Source organism: Pseudopipra pipra, chromosome 18 (assembly GCF_036250125.1).
Source record: "Pseudopipra pipra isolate bDixPip1 chromosome 18, bDixPip1.hap1, whole genome shotgun sequence".
Classification (NCBI taxonomy): domain Eukaryota; kingdom Metazoa; phylum Chordata; class Aves; order Passeriformes; family Pipridae; genus Pseudopipra; species Pseudopipra pipra.
In genome coordinates this window covers 2,211,179-2,226,883 of record NC_087566.1, presented here as the reverse complement: position 1 = coordinate 2,226,883, position 15,705 = coordinate 2,211,179, and the positions used below count along the sequence as shown (strand labels likewise).

Below are 15,705 nucleotides of genomic sequence, written 5' to 3'. Positions count from 1 at the left end.
TGGCTCAGGTTTAAACCTGGCAGACTTAGCACTTTCCCCTTCTGCAGAGATTAGTTTCCAAACTGGTACAACTAAATCCTGGGCCTGTTCTCCCATTCCATGGTAGCTGCCACCATTTTTCACCAGCATTAATATTCCTTGTAAACCACAGGAATGAAAAAGCACAGAACCCATCCAATTATCCCCAGCAGGGACCTCAGTGCAGATAAGCAGAGCCAGTGGCTCCATCAGGTGTTCTCATTAAACCTGCTGCCAAACAGGCATCCACAGCCCCAGCCTCTCAGCTGACAAGGAGAAATGAGATGTCAGACAACCACAGAATCACCAGGCTTTTTGCAAGAGGGATGGACACCACTTAAACCACACAGAAGTTTTATCAGGGAGCACAGATTTGACGTGTCTCACTGAATCTTCCCAACGTGAAACAATCATTTCCATTCCTTCCCCTGCTCAGTCCACTTCTGCAAAGGGTCTGATCTTTCTATTAATCATTGACAGAAGCATTCTCTTGTCTTAGATTAAAATGCAACTGATTTCCTTTTCATCTCTACTTGCTTGCCTTCATTACAGATATTCCAGGAAGTGTCCCTCTCTGCCCCACTGTATTCTTCAACCTTACATTTTGGTACAGTTGCTTTGTAACTCAAGAAAAGATGTGAGAACAGGCAGCATTTTGGAACATTTTAATGATTTAACATAAACTAACTAGTTGAACAGCTCAACAACCAGGGAGGGAGGATGCAGTTTCTGTCCCATTGACAGTGGTCACAATGCACTTCTGATCTCGTCCTGTTTTTCTAGGAGAGAAAAGGGCCAGGAATTCTCACAAACATTGTCCAAATTAGGCTGGTTCTTCTGATTTCTTACAATTACTGCTTCAAGCAGTGGTATGACCAGCTAAGGAATTAATATCAAGTTGGAAAAGAAAGCAGGAGCAGGCCATCAGCATCTTGATCTCATCAGTCACGGTGCAAACCCACGCAGTGCTGGAATACACCTCAGCAGGAATGGTCTGACAGAGCAACCTGATGGCCTTCCCTAAGGAAAACGGTTATGGAGTGCTGGGAAGGGCTGAGGAATGTGCTTAACGCTGAAAAGAGAAGCAACCTCTGCTACCCTCTGAAGACAGGACTCCACACTGCAGCCTCACACACGTCTGCACGTTGCCACGGGATGGCAGCAAAGGGATAAACTGCACAAACTGCTAATGCCAGAGCCCTGGAGCCTGTGGAAAAACAAGATTTCAAAGAGAAAACTGCTGATGGAACCGTTATTTCACATGATGGCTTCTGGGAAAGAACAATGAAAACAATGCAAATGGATTTTATGAGATGGTTGGTACTTATTTCTTGTTTGTATCATATGTAATTGCACAGCATTCTACAGTTCTTTTGCACCTCGATATTCCACCCCTGTGTTTAGGGTTTGTCTTTGTTTTTTCTTTAAAGCCTCTGTAGATTTTTATCTACATTTTATTTACTTTTTTATCTAATGCAGTTCAAGCAGGCACACACAAAGTCCAAATCATGAGGAGATGGGTGGGGTAAAAACAAGAGAAATGAATCACTTTACAGAAAAGAACAACCCAGTTCAGTCTAGTGCTTAGACTTTGCCCAGTGACTTGCAGGGGGAGCACAAATTTAGTCAGCATTTTACTGGTTCTCTACCCATCTTTTCTGTGTTGTGTGGCCTTTAGAAGGAGACAATTTAAACTGCAACTTTAGAGAGCCAGGAGAAATTGTGGGAGAACCAACCCTGGCCTGGTGCCATTCTGATCAGACCAAGATTCCAGAGCAGCAAGTGTGTCAAACAGCAAATCAAAAGCACCCTGACTGTTTAGCTGAGCTCATGCAACACAGTTGTCCTCAGAGGGCACGTTCTGACACTGGAATTACTTCATGCACCAGGACATCATGAAACTGAGGTCCCAGAACAGCTCCACCCTTTTGCCTCCTGCACAACCAGGAGTGAAGAACATTTGATTTACCAAGTTCAAGCAAACAGCCCTCCAGTGTTCCCTGTCAGCAAGGGGACCAGCAGAGAGAGCTGTTCACAAAACTGAGACTCCTCTTTGAGGAAACTGTTGCAGAGTAACAAGGGAAGTATTTACAACAAACAATCAACATCCCACCCCAGGCAGATCCCTGCTCTTCTCTCGTGCTGCAGGACTTGGACAGAATAACAACTCCATTGGAGTTCTGAATGCTTTAAACTCACTAAGAGGAACATAAGCACTATAGTGACAAATCCCAACACAATTCCTTTAGACTAAAGAGGAAGAAAAACCAACCAACTTTAGTCAGGATCTAAAACATCCTTTCTAGCTGACACAGCAAAACAGGGACTGAAAGGCACCAACCACTAGCTCTGCAAAGCATCAATACTTTCAGCTAGTAATCCATATAAAAAGAATAAATAATTCATAATTACACATGTAGTGTACACCATGCATGTCAAGAGGGGTTGCAGAGAGAGAAGCAAAGCGTGCTTTTCTCTCTAAAAGCAGAAATCCTCCCATTATTCCTGTCTCTCTGGAAAGTCTCTGGACTGCAGAGACACAACTGAACCTCCATTTACAGCTGCAAAGCCACATTAGATATTTTTCCCCACGGTGTTTTACAGCCTAGATCCTAAAATACAGAGGAAATACTCCAAGGAAATACTGGTACTGTGGCACAGTGCTAGCACAGGTGCACAACAAAGTGAAGGAAGCAAGATTCAGTCCCAGAGAACTGGAGTTCCTTGCTCACTCTGACACCTCTGGCTCTGCCCCCACACCCAACACAAGCCATTTGCACTGAGGCTCTTGTAAAGCAGCAGCTGGTGTCTTGTTCCTTTGGCTTCCAGTCTCCAGTTCCTTCCCTCTGTTGCTCAGATCCCTCAGCTTTCACACAGGCAGGAGCTCGGGGGGATATTCCCCATAGCAGTACTTGGCAATGGGGTCTCTGTAGGTGTTCTCGTGCTGCACACTCTGTCAGGGAGAGGAGGAGAGGCTGTAACAACACACACACACACGCATCCCTTCCCCCAGGGCCAAAACCCACAGCAGTGATTTCCCAAATTCTTCTACACGTTGGTGTATCACAGCAGTTGGAGTCAGACAAGTCTGCATTCCCAACAGTTGCTAAATTACAGCATTTTAATGTTGAGCCATACCCAGAACTCCTTTTCAGGAGACTACTCAAGTAAGTGGGGATAGATTCAATAAATACATATATATATATGCTTAGGCAGTATCACCAAATGTCCTAAGCAAGCAAGGCACAATAAAGTTGCTATTTGACATGTGTGCATTTTTTTGATAAAGCTAGAGTTCAGATACTATGGTTAAAAAACCCCAAAAAACCAGCTTTGGAGACATTTGGAACTATATCCTGTGTTTGCAGTCCATCCCATTAAATGCTCAAGCTGCATAAGATCACCAGCAGCACTTTCTAAGAGGGCCAATGCTTGCTTAGACCAAAATTAATTCTAAATAAAATCACATGGGTAGCAGAAGTTCACCTCTGTTCTTAAAACAAACAAAGAAACAGAAATATTACAACATACTTTTTGAGTTTCTGTGCAGATGATTGTCAGCATATGGTAAGTCTCCAACTGTACCATAAAATAAATAGCATTCTGAAGCTACTGGGGACAGCTCTCACTGTTCTCATCCTTATTAGACCTTCCTCAGAACTCATCCAAGATCTTCTCTGGTCATTGAACTCAGTCTGGTTTTAGCTAAGCACCTCTTTTTTAAAGAGAGTGTGCAACTTGCCCTGCTCTAAACACGCAGGTGAGCTCCCACCCACAGCTCCAGTGTGTTTATGAACACACCCCTGGACAGAAAAGCACAGCACACAGGACCAAACTCATTTTTCAAGGGCGCTTTTCTGGGCCCTGGACACGTCCTTGTGCCCTACCTGTGATGAAGTCCTGCATTTGGCCAGACACAGCTCAAAGTGATCCTCCACTGCCATGAAGAGGTTTTGGAAAGCAATAGCTGCCCGGTTCAGGAAACGCTCCAGGAGATGTTGCTAAAGCAGCCAGCAAAAAAACACAAAACAGTGCTGTCCTTCAGCAAGGAGCAACCAAAGCCCACCCTCACCTAAACAACTCAGGTATCAGAGGAATAGTAAGCAACTCCACTTAGGATTTCTAGCAAGCACTGAAAGGCTAATCCCTCACAAGCCCCAGCAGTAGGAAGAGAACCTAGAGAAGCTCACAGAATACAGGGAAGTGCCAATTACAAAACTGGAACAGCTTTTTCTGCAATAATTTCCCTCCAGCAAACGCAACTGCCCCGAAGCTGAAACACTTTGCAGGGCTCCCAGTGTTTCCCCTCAGAGGTGGGAAAGATGAATTTTGTTAAAAGCTTTATTTACAGCTTGCCAGACGGTCCCTGCAGGCTTTCCAAGAAAAGGAACTGTCCCCTCTAAGGGAAAAGCAGCACTTTTAGGCCCAGAGGAACCCGAGAAGCAGGAGGAGGTGCTCTCACCTTGCTGGGCTGGAGGCAGCAGGACACACAGTACTCGTAGATGCTGCAGCAGCCGTTGGGAAGGCAGCTCTCACAGCTGAACAGCTTCGTGCTGGGCACGTGCACGTCACAGCAGCCATTCACCAGCAGGTCCTTCCTCTCACAGATGTACCCTGGCAACAACAGCAGCAGTAACAACTGGGCAAGACACACCCCCTTCATCCACAGTAGGAATCAAGTAACTTAAGGACAGGTTTATTTGTCATTTAGCAGGTTATGACCCCCCTCTGTCTGGCAGCAGCGATTCTTTGCAGTGACACCTGGATGTTTCAAACAGCCTGGTGTTATGTGCACAACTAATATGTGTCACTACTCTAATGTGTGCTGTGTGTACAGTAAGAGTGCTTGAATGCAGAATTTTGAAGCTCTGATTTCTTTTTGGCATCATTCCTTGTTGGGAAAGGGGAAGGGGATTGGTGATGATTGTACTGGAGAAAAACCTGTGACACGTATTCTCTCAACAGCTCTGTGTCTGGATAACACTCCTTACAGATCAGTATGAAGGGACTTAGATTTATCCATGCAGAATAGCTCTAAATTAATTGAGTTAGGGAACCATCAGTAGTACAGAACCATGTGTATGTCCTTATGGAAACTACTACCACAGTGTTAGACCGTGAGACAGAGCTGTAATTTTTAGAGACCTCAGGAATTGGCACCAGCCATAATTCAGGCAGTGCCAAATTTAACATTGATGCAAATCACAAAAAAAAGATGTGGTGGGTTTTCTACAGCCTTGATTTCTGGTCAAGAAAGATCCAGTGCCTGAGCAACAAGCACAGTGGGGAAGTACTTGTGTAGGGCAAGAAAGGATCTTTAACTTTATCACTTAAAACAAGTGGTTAATATCCTTGGGTTTCAAGGGTCAGATGAGGTTGTTAACTGTGACTGAGCACTAATTACATGTCCTGAGCTGCCTCCCTACAAGGTCAATAGTGTTTCCTCAATTACTCTCCCTAACACCTCTGACAGTAGGGACACACTGCAGGGAGACACAAACAGCTCTGCAAGCAGTGGCAGTAAATGGAGCAGGACTCAATGTCTGTGTTCTGTGCAAAGATAAGTGGAATTCTTTGACTCTGAGGTGGCCCTGGGAACAGCACAGCCACACTCACACAGCCCTGTGCCTGAGCTGAGCCTGCACAGAACCAAACCAGCAGTGTGTGCAGCCACAGGGGAGTTCATCCAGCCTGGGGACAAAATGCCAATGGCTGAGTAAAAACACCTTAATAAAGAGCAGTTGTTCCTTGGAAGTGCCACTGACAGACAGACAAAGCAGCGTTCAGCACTGCCACGTGCAGAATAAATTCTTAGTGCCAAACATACCCAGTTCATCTGTAATGAGGAGCTTCCCCTGCACAGAATTCCTGCACTGGTTACTCAGCTGGCTGCTGTTTCCTGGGCTGAACTTCACCTTCCACAGGATGGGCTGCTCGTGCTCCTGCACTTGGAGGAGATTCCGATCTCTCACCATCCTCTCTTCCTGCAAGGAAAGACAGTCGTGCAACCAAACATACAAGTTGCTTCTGCCACTTCAATCCACGTGCTCTTCCCACAATTAGAAATGGCTCATAGTTGTAAACTCCACAGCACAGCAAACTCCAGCACCAGTGGAGTAACCTACACACAACCCAGTACAATAGGGGTGTGTAAATTCACCAAGGGATCAGCCAACACAGCTGAACTTGGTCACTACAACCACAAAAGCTGTATAAATTATCTTAAATAACCACAGCTGCACATATTTTTCTTTGGTGAGTCCTTTGCTAGTGGAAATACTGCTCACAAGAGATCATAGAATCATAGAATCACAGAATCAGCTGGGTTGGAAGGGACCTCAGAGATCAGCAAGTCCAACCCTTGATCCAACCCCACCGTGTCACCCAGCCCATGGCACTGATGCCACATCCAGTCTGTCCTTAAACACCTCCAGGGATGGAGAATCCACCCCTTCCCTGGGCAGCCCATTCCAATGCCCAATTACCCTGTCTGTAAAGATACAGCAAGAATAACCAACAACAAACAACAACACAACAAACAACAACACCATACAACAAACATCAACAAGCAACACTACAACAAGCAACAGCACACAACAATAAAACAAACAACAACAGTCCCTTCGAGATTTTCCAGTTTCGGATCGAAACACTGTCGCTGTCAAACACAGTATCAGGCATTACTATTTTAACCTCTCGTGTGTTTAAATTAAACTCTATTGTGTTTAATAATTACGATGTAGCTCTTACAGTGACTCAGCGCTGGTGAGGCCACACCTCGAGTGCTGTGCCCAGTTCTGGGCTCCTCAGTCCAGGAAGGACATGGAGGGGCTGGAGCAGGTCCAGAGGAGAGCAACGAGGCTGGGGAAGGGACTGGAGCACAAGTGCTGTGAGGAGAGGCTGAGGGAGCTGGGGGGGCTCAGCCTGGAGAAGAGGAGGCTCAGGGGAGACCTCCTCACTCTCTTTAACTCCCTGACAGGAGGGGGGAGCCGGGGGGGGTTGGTCTCTTTGCCCAGGCAACCATCAGCAAGACAAGAGGGCTGGGTCTGCAGCTGTGCCAGGGGAGGTCTAGGTTAGATATCAGAATTTCTTTCCAGAGAGGGTGCTCAGCCATTGGAATGGGCTGCCCAGGGAAGGGGTGGATTCTCCATCCCTGGAGATTTTTAAAAAGAGACTGGATGTGGCACTTAGTGCCATGGCCTAGTAACCGCAGCGGGGCTGGATCAAGGGTTGGACTTGATGATCTGGGAGGTCCCTTCCAACCCAGCTGATTCTGTGATTCCATGATTCCATAACTCAGGAGATCAGTGTCAGCAGCCTCAGGACCGCAGTGCCCGCGGTCTGAGGGCCGTTGTACCCCCCCAGCCGCCGCTCACTGACCTGCTTGAAGGTGCTGGTGATGAAGTAAACGAGCGAGAGCCCGAACACGAGGCCGAGCACCCAGCGCTTCCTGAGCAGCCGCCGCCACAGCACGGCCCCGCAGGGCACCATGGCGGGCTCAGCTCCAGCGGGGACGGCCCGGCACCCGCATCCCCGGCGGCCCGGGAGCGGCGGGAGCCCCGGGAGGGAGCGGGAGCCCCGGGAGCGGCGGGACCCCCGGGAGGGAGCGGGAGCCCCGGGAGCGGCGGGAGCCCCGGGAGGGAGCGGGAGCCCCGGGAGCGGCGGCGGCCCCGGCGCGGCCCGAGCGCTTCCGCCGGCCCCGAGCGGGAGGCGGAAGCCGCGGCCGGGCGTGCGCGGGGCGGGACCGGGAGCGGGAGCGGCACCGGGATCGGGATCGGGATCGGTGGGTACGGGGGGACCTCCCGGGCCGGGCAGGGCAGGGAAGGGCAGGGCTGGCTCCCGTTCCCCTGGGCACGGCGCCGCGTGTGCCAGCGGGAATCGCCCACCTCTGCTTAATGGGGAAAAAAGGCCTTGCTTATGTATGTGTGTGTGTGTGTACATAGATATATGTGTGTGTGCATAGAACTGTATTTATAGATCTTTATGTATGTATAGATAGATATAAATGTGTATATATATATGTTATAGATAGATATAAATGTGTATATATATGTTATAGATAGATATAAATGTGTATACATATGTAAACAGAGAGAAGTGTATATTTAGAGATAGATGTGTATATATATCTATAGATAGATACAGATATAGATATTATATATATCTATGTATATAGAGAGAAATGCGTATATATATCTGTATATAAGTATGTGTAATATGTATGTATAATATGTATATATAATAAATACATATATGTAGTATATACATATATATAATATATACATATATATACACATACATATATGTGTATATGTATATTATATACATAATATGTATATATACATAATATGTATATTATACATATATGTACATATATGCATATATGTACATATATATACATATATACATATATACATATATGTAGATATACATTATATATGTATGTATATATAATAAATACATATACATAATATATAATACATATATGTATATATAATAAATGCATATATATGTATATGTATTTATATGTAATATACACAATATATTTATGTATTTATATGTAATATACAAATATATATAATATACATAATATGTATATATACATATATATGTATGCCTACATATATATGTATATATACTTATATGCATGTATATAAAATATTTATGTATATGTGTGTAATATATTTATAATATAATATGTAATATAAAGAAATATATATGTGTATAGAAGTATATATGTATACATATGTTTGTATGTATAGAACTGTACTTATGTATATATACATGTATGTGTATATATAGGTGTACATATATACATCTAGGTTTATATATAGATATGGATATGTATATATAGATGTATAGTTGTGTGTATATAGATATATCTATAAATATACACTGTGTTATTTATGTGTGATACACATTCTAAGATGTATGTGTGGATATACTCTGTGCTGTGGTGAAGATGACTCTTTGCATGTGTTTCTTAGAGATGTGCTGTGAGCACTGGGAGCCAGGGGCATTGCAGTCATCCAGTCTGAGGGACCTGTGGTGAGCTGGAAATCTGGACCAGCTTGGATTCTCTGTGGAACTCAGTGTATGAGCTGTCTGCACCCTCTGGAGCTTCCATCTCTCCCACAGTGGCACCTGGCACCTCTGGATAAGGCTGTTGTTCAGGTACTGTTAAGAAATGTCCAAGTGCAGCAAGATGAAAACCCCTAATCTGGAAAAAGCAGGAGCAGTCAGTACTGAAGCTGAGTCCCTTCTGGAACAAAGGCCATTTAAATGTGATCAAACCTGTAGGACTCTGGGCAGAACAGACTGTTACATCTCACAATGTCCTGCACCTTCAGGACTTGGCATTCATGTCACTGTCCCCTTCGTGGCTGATGCCAGAAGAGAAAGTGTCTCCCCATGGAGCTGAATGTCATTGTGGAGTGTGATTTCACCCCACATCACCATCTAGACTTCCAATGGTCTAGAAAGGCGTGAGGGATTTTTCAAGTGCTGGAGTTGCCTCTACTCTGGCTCTGGCTCTCAGCTTGTAGCATGGGAAGATGGACAGATGTTTTTTATGAGCAGTGACCTCAAAGTTGTTCCCAGGCAGGACAGCTCTGCCTGCACGGGCCAGCCTGTCTTGGCCTGTTCATCATACCTGAATTGCTGTTTTGGTTAAAAAAGAGTATAATGTTATATAACAAGTCAACAGAGATATTGTCAGGGTAGGATTACTGCAGGGAAAGCATGTAAAAGATTACTGGAATATTAAGTGTTGTTACCTCAAATGCAGATTATAACAATTGAAAAAGACCCCATAAATCTATTTTTTGTGTATAAAACTTGCAGATCCTTATAAAAAGAACGTAGGCCGTGAAAATCCAGCACAAGCTGAAACGTATAGCAAGAGATTCAAAACCTGCTGGGACTTACAAGGTAAAAAGTTCATAGTTAGGAGAGTTATTTAAAAGAATATTGTCATGACCTGGTTGTATTTTTTCATCAAAGATGTTTATACATTTGCTTTTTTCCTCCCTCTCAGTTTTACAAACCAGGTTTCTGCAGAAGAGGAAGAAGAGGTTTCATTCCCAAGAGCGGATGTGGGGTGGCGTGTCACAGCAGGAGCCACCCTGTTAGATGTCCTCGAGGTCTTTCCCAGGACATGCCAGCTGGGCACTGCCCTGTCCTGCCCAAGGGGACCTGACTAGTTGCTGCCCTGCCTGGAGCCCCGTGTCCCTGTGCTGCCACAACTTCCACGTTGTTCCTGTGCACGTGGGCTGAGGAACAGCCGGGAGCCGGAGGGGCTGTGCCGCAGGAGGAGGTGCTTGGTGCCAGCCATGTGCCCAGCTGGGTGGCACCCCCAGCCCCCCGACGCCGAGGGCCTGTCTCAGTAGCCCCCCCAGGATCTGCTGCCCCGCGCCGTTGATGTTGAGCGTGTTGTGCTTCAGGGTGCTGAGGAAAATGCAGAGGCGGCACAGCAGCAACACGGACAACGCGCCTCCGGAAAGGTACCTCCCTCCTCCCCGCTCCTCTCCAGGGGGGAATGGCCTAAATGTAGGGAGGGGTTGAGAAGATGGAAGCTCAAAACTGAGTTTCCTCAGTCCTCATCCCTGTGGATGTGGTGTGGCCAGGCTTTCTGCTTGAGTTCGGGAAGTTTGGACACAGGTTTACTTTTCCCCCTCGTGTCAGCATTGACTGCTGCCCACCACAGTGTTCCAGGATGATCCAGTGTGGCACATGAGGAGCTGGCTTGGCACAGGCAGGACGTTTTGGAGCGCTAATATTGCTGTTTTGGTTAAAAAAAGAGCATAATATTATGTATTAACTCAAAAGAGATGCTGTCAAGATTAAATAACATTTACTGCAGGGAAAGCATAGAAGATTCCTGTAATACTAAGTGTTGTTACTTCAAATGCAGATTATAGCATTTGGAAAAAAACCCCATAATATCTATTTTTTTCCTGTATGAAACTTACAGATCCTTATAAAAAGAATTTAAGCCCTGAATGATTTGTTGCACAGTCTTATGGGGATCTTGAGTGCAATCAATCTGCAAGGATCAACCTGTATGAACAGAAACTATACTTCTGTTATTAAAGTGTGTAAAAAGTCTGCTGGGCTGAAGCTTTCAACAACTTAGTGTTTTATAAAGAGTTTGAGTGATCCTTTACATCCTCCCAGAGTCTGTATCCAGCTCTGTGTATGTGAGTATTTAGATGCAGAATACCTCTAATTCACTTCTGCAATTATACCATCAGCAAGGGAGCCTTGCCACTGTTGTTGTTCTGGTGCTAAGTATTCCCTAGGGCTTTCCCAGAGCTACAGCTTGACTTTGTTTTTTTTTTTTCCTAAAAAAGAAACTAATCTAATTAAGACAAAGATGGAACTAACAAATGTAGTTGCTCTGGCTGAGCTGAGGTTATAAGTGAAAGATCATCGGGTTTGCAAGTAGAGTTGCACTTTGATGCCCTGACCCCTGCTAGCATGGTACTGTTCTTAATTTCAGGGGAAAAGAAAGCCACCTCCACCTTTTTTTCTGCATGATGCTGCCCAAGCCTCAGTGCAGAAAAAAAAAGTGTGGGTTTTGTATCAGCAGCCAAGGCTGGGCTTGAGAGGCACAGAAGGTGCTGAATGGGCCTTCTTGTCTTCTGTGCAGAGCTCCCTGAGTCTGTACAAACCTGTAAGACACTTCAGTTAAAATATATTCAGGGTCTGTGTCTGTTATTGAGTGCAAAAGATAAGCAGAGTAATGTCAGTTGGCTTTTATAAATCCTTCTGGTTTTTAACAGGTTAGGTACCTATTATCAGAGAGGCTGAAGGTTTCTAAATGTAGAATGAAATGCTGCTGCCACTGGTATTCCCTTCTGGTTAACTTCAGCAGCCTCACAATTTCATCCTTGTTTGTTTTTAAATGTGTCCCAGATTAATTCCTTCCTGCTGAAAGCACAGTCCTGTATCCTGGCAGTATTATTCCAAACAATAGTTGTGTCTTTATTTGTAACACTGGGTTCCACCCAGGCTGTTTGTTAGTGTTCCCAGCCCCAAGGACTGGCACATTCTGTCCCCGTGTTGTGTGTACATCCCTGAGTTGTAATCACTACTTCTAAAGTTAGAGACCTCCAGGGGTTAAAATCAAGAGAGACCAAAGCCCTGCAACTTGCCTTATTTGTGAGCTTTGCCTCTTGCTGAGCTTATTTATTCTTTACTCTCCTTCTGCAATTTAGAGAGGTATTTGCTGTCTGCCAGGCATTTACTGCCTAATGATCATTCTACTTGTTACCTGGATTGTTCCCTGCCATCTAAACTTGCTTTGTATTCATCTGAATTCCACAGGATTGACTTCAGGTGAAGAAAGCCTCTAGTCTTTTGGTGTTAGGAGGAAGATATTTAGACTTTTTGGAATCTGGAAAGGATCAGTGCCAGAACTAATTCTCTCCAGGTCCCGGTAATTTGGGTACATCCATGTCTAATTTGCCAGGAATATCAAAACAGAAGAATTTCTCTTGACCCATGAGCAGAACCTTTATTAGTTCAGGGACACACAAGCTGCTCTTCCCCAGTTGATTGTGTCTCTTGTTGGTGCAGTTCATCGTTGGGCAGGCAGTGATCAACCCTAAATAAAGACAGAAGGTTTTGGGGGTAGGTCATTGCTTTGAGTTAGCTTGGTTCATGTGTTTCTATGTAATATGACCTGCCTTATTGTGTCAGGTTCCACAGGGGTTTATATGTTTTTCTTTAAATACTAAAGGCAGTGTAGATGATGTTGAATTTGATATTGCATGTGTAACTTCTTTGGTTCCTCCAAAAGTGAAGGGGGTGTTTGGGAATTTTGTTCTTTAAATATTAAAGTCAGTGTAGGTGATGTTGAGTTTGGTATTGCATGTGTAACTTCTTTGGTTCCTCCAAAAGTCCAAGGAGTGTTTGGGAAGTTTGTTCTTTAAATATTAAAATCAGTGTAGATGATGTTGAATTTGATATTGCATGTGTAACTTCTTTGGTTCCTCCAAAAGTGCAGGGGGTGTTTGGGAAGTTTGTTCTCTAGATGAAGGAAGTGGTGCCTGTTGGTCTGGTCTTTAGAGTTCTCTGATCTTGTGAGTTTGGTTACTGGCCTCTAGTTCTGCAACTGTGACTTTCCAACAGGACATAGAGGGAAAACCATCTGGAGACCTACATGTTCTCAAAGTGTGTGAGAGTGGCAGTTTGGACTTGACCCTCTGCCAAGTGCCCAACACCACAGCAAAAGCTCTCCCCCCCCCTTTTGTCTATGAACACATGGGAAGCAAAGGGAAGGGAAAAAAACCCAAAAGAACCGAAATAACAGAACTAAAGCAATATATATATATGTATTTACACGTATATACAATTACAGAACTATATACACATAAGGAAGAAACCCCTTACACCCCCCGAAAAACAGATATTTGCAACCACAATAAAGAACTGTCAAACCAAAATCTTAATACTTTCCTTAAGAAAACAAAAGCCACTCCACCAAATCTCTCCTCTCGAATCGGAAAACCCACAGGCCTCACAGGCCTCACTGCCACATGAGTGAGACCAACTGCAGGGAGCCTGCTGTCTCCAACTTCACCAGAAGAGACCTGGCCAACTAACTCCCTCCAACTCCTATTTATATTCCTACTTACATAAAGAATAGCATGGAATATTGGGGTATAGGTACTCTCTTGGTTTTGACCTGGTGTGGTAGTTTAGTCTGGGCCTTCCTTGGTGACCAGTTTGTAACCAAGGAAGTGCCCAGATTTACCCGGTATTCCCTACAATTTTTACATAACCCGGGGTATAAGAAGAAAGGAGGAAAGGCCTTTGCCCTCTTTCCTTCCGGCAGCTTTGGAGGTGCAGGTTCCCTGCTGTTGAGTCTGTTGGGTTGGGAAGTGAGGCCTGGTTGGGCCTTGCCGACCTTGGGAGACGGAGGTTGCCAGCACGTCTTTCTGTTGTCCCAAGGAGAGTAATAAGATATTCTTTTGCTAATTGTTTTAGTTGCTAGATCTTGGGCTATTGATCGTGTATCTTTTATTTTGGTTTTGTTCTTTTTTTCCCTTCCCCCTTCCCTTTCCCTTTTGAAATTGTACATATATTTCAATTGTATATAACTGTTATATAAGTGTAAATATATTTATATATATTGCTTTAGCTGCCTCTCTCTCGTTTTGGTTCTCTTGTTTTTTTTTTCTCTCCTCCCTTGGGTTTTGGGGGGGGTGGAATTCTTGTGGTGAAGTTTGGAGACTTGGCAGGGAGCCAGCTTCAAACCACAACACCTGGTTGCCAGGAAAAGGCCTAGATCAAACCCTTGCAGTGAGGAACACTGAACCACTACAAAAGACCGCGAAGTCCCGCGTCACTCAGTTTTTTAATCGCTTCGCTGTCGTCCCCCCGCAGGAACCGGAGCCAGACGGTGAGTTCCGAGACCAGCGTGGATGAGAGCGGAGTGTTCGAAAGCCTCAAGGCCGAGGCCTCCTCCCCTCAGCAGCTCTTCTCGGGGCTGGCCGGGATCCCCTCGGGCACCATCACGGCCGCGCCCTTCCAGTCGGGGTTGGTGCTGGGCTCCTCGGCGGGAGGCGGCGAGGTCTTCATCCAGATGCCGGCCCCGCGGGAGGAGGGGGCCGGCCGCGCCGAGGGAGCCCCGTTCCACCACCACCGCCAGCCCTCCCACCACTTCCACCACGGCCACCACCGCGGCTCCTCCCTGCTGCACATGGCGGGGGGCGACCGGCACGGCCACGCCGAGGAGGGCCCGGACGAGCAGGGGGGCACCCCGGCCCCAGCCCTCTCAGAGCTGAAGGCCGTCGTCGGGTGGCTGCAGAAGGGGCTTCCCTTCATCTTGATCCTCCTGGCTAAAGTTTGCTTCCAGCACAAGCTTGGTAAGCACCCCCATCCTTTCTGAACCCTATTGTGAAGCTTCGTCAGGCTGTGGTGTCCCATACTCTTATCCACAGAATCATAGAACCACAGAATCAGCTGGGTTGGAAGGGACCTCAGAGATCAGCAAATCCAACCCTTGATCCACTACTGCTGTGGTTCCCAGCCCATGGCACTGATGCCACATCCAGTCTCATCATAAAAACCTTCAGGGACAGAGAATCCCCCACTTCCCTGGGCAGCCCATTCCAATGGCTGATTACCCGCTCTGTAAAGAAATTCTTTCTAATGTCTAACCTAAACCTCCCCTGGCTCAGCTTAAGACCCAGCCCTCTTGTCTTGCTGAGAGTTGCCTGGGAAAAGGGACCAACTCCCACCTGGCTCCCCCCTCCTGTCAGGGAGCTGCAGAGAGTGAGGAGGTCTCCCCTGAGCCTCCTCTTCTCCAGGCTGAGCCCCCCCAGCTCCCTCAGCCTCTCCTCACAGCACTTGTGCTCCAGTCCCTTCCCCAGCCTTGTTGCTCTTCTCTGCACCTACTCCAGGACCTCAATGTCCTTCCTGAGCTGAGGGGCCCATGTGACAGTGTGTGGTAGTTTGGACTTGGCTCCCCTGCCAAGTGCTCAAGACCACAGCAAAGGTCTTCCCCCCACCCCCCCCCCCACCCTTTTTATGAAGGCAGGGGAAGGAAAGGGAAGAAAAAAACTACCAAAAAAAACCCGAAATAACAGAACCAAAGCAGTATATATATATTTTACACTTCTATACAGTTACAAAAGCTATATGCATATAAGAAAGAGAACTCCCAACACCCAAAAAAAC

General features: G+C 45.9%; 2 protein-coding genes across 4 annotated transcripts in view; one reads left to right on the top strand and one right to left on the bottom strand.

The window, feature by feature from the left end:
* Positions 1-667: 667 nt before the first annotated feature.
* On the bottom strand, positions 668-7,715 carry SPRING1 (SREBF pathway regulator in golgi 1). The gene is made up of 5 exons (XM_064674663.1): positions 7,399-7,715; positions 5,846-6,002; positions 4,481-4,632; positions 3,906-4,019; positions 668-2,971 (listed from the first exon to the last, which is right to left on the bottom strand). Exons 1-5 carry the CDS (start codon positions 7,507-7,509, stop codon positions 2,888-2,890), a joined length of 618 nt encoding a protein of 205 aa, XP_064530733.1. The 5' UTR covers positions 7,510-7,715; the 3' UTR covers positions 668-2,887.
* RNFT2 (ring finger protein, transmembrane 2) overlaps positions 7,711-15,705 on the top strand; it is a 29,013-nt gene continuing 21,018 nt past the window's right edge. The window contains exons 1-5 of one of the 3 annotated variants that reach the window (XM_064674662.1): positions 7,711-7,801; positions 9,006-9,192; positions 10,055-10,333; positions 10,461-10,520; positions 14,410-14,891. In XM_064674662.1, the coding sequence (XP_064530732.1) occupies positions 10,474-10,520; positions 14,410-14,891 (529 nt within the window). In that variant the 5' untranslated portion in view covers positions 7,711-7,801; positions 9,006-9,192; positions 10,055-10,333; positions 10,461-10,473. Of the gene's footprint in view, positions 7,802-9,005; positions 9,193-9,861; positions 9,949-10,054; positions 10,521-14,409; positions 14,892-15,705 lie in introns of all 3 variants that reach the window. The other 2 variants (XM_064674661.1, XM_064674660.1) reach the window with 2 other exon arrangements.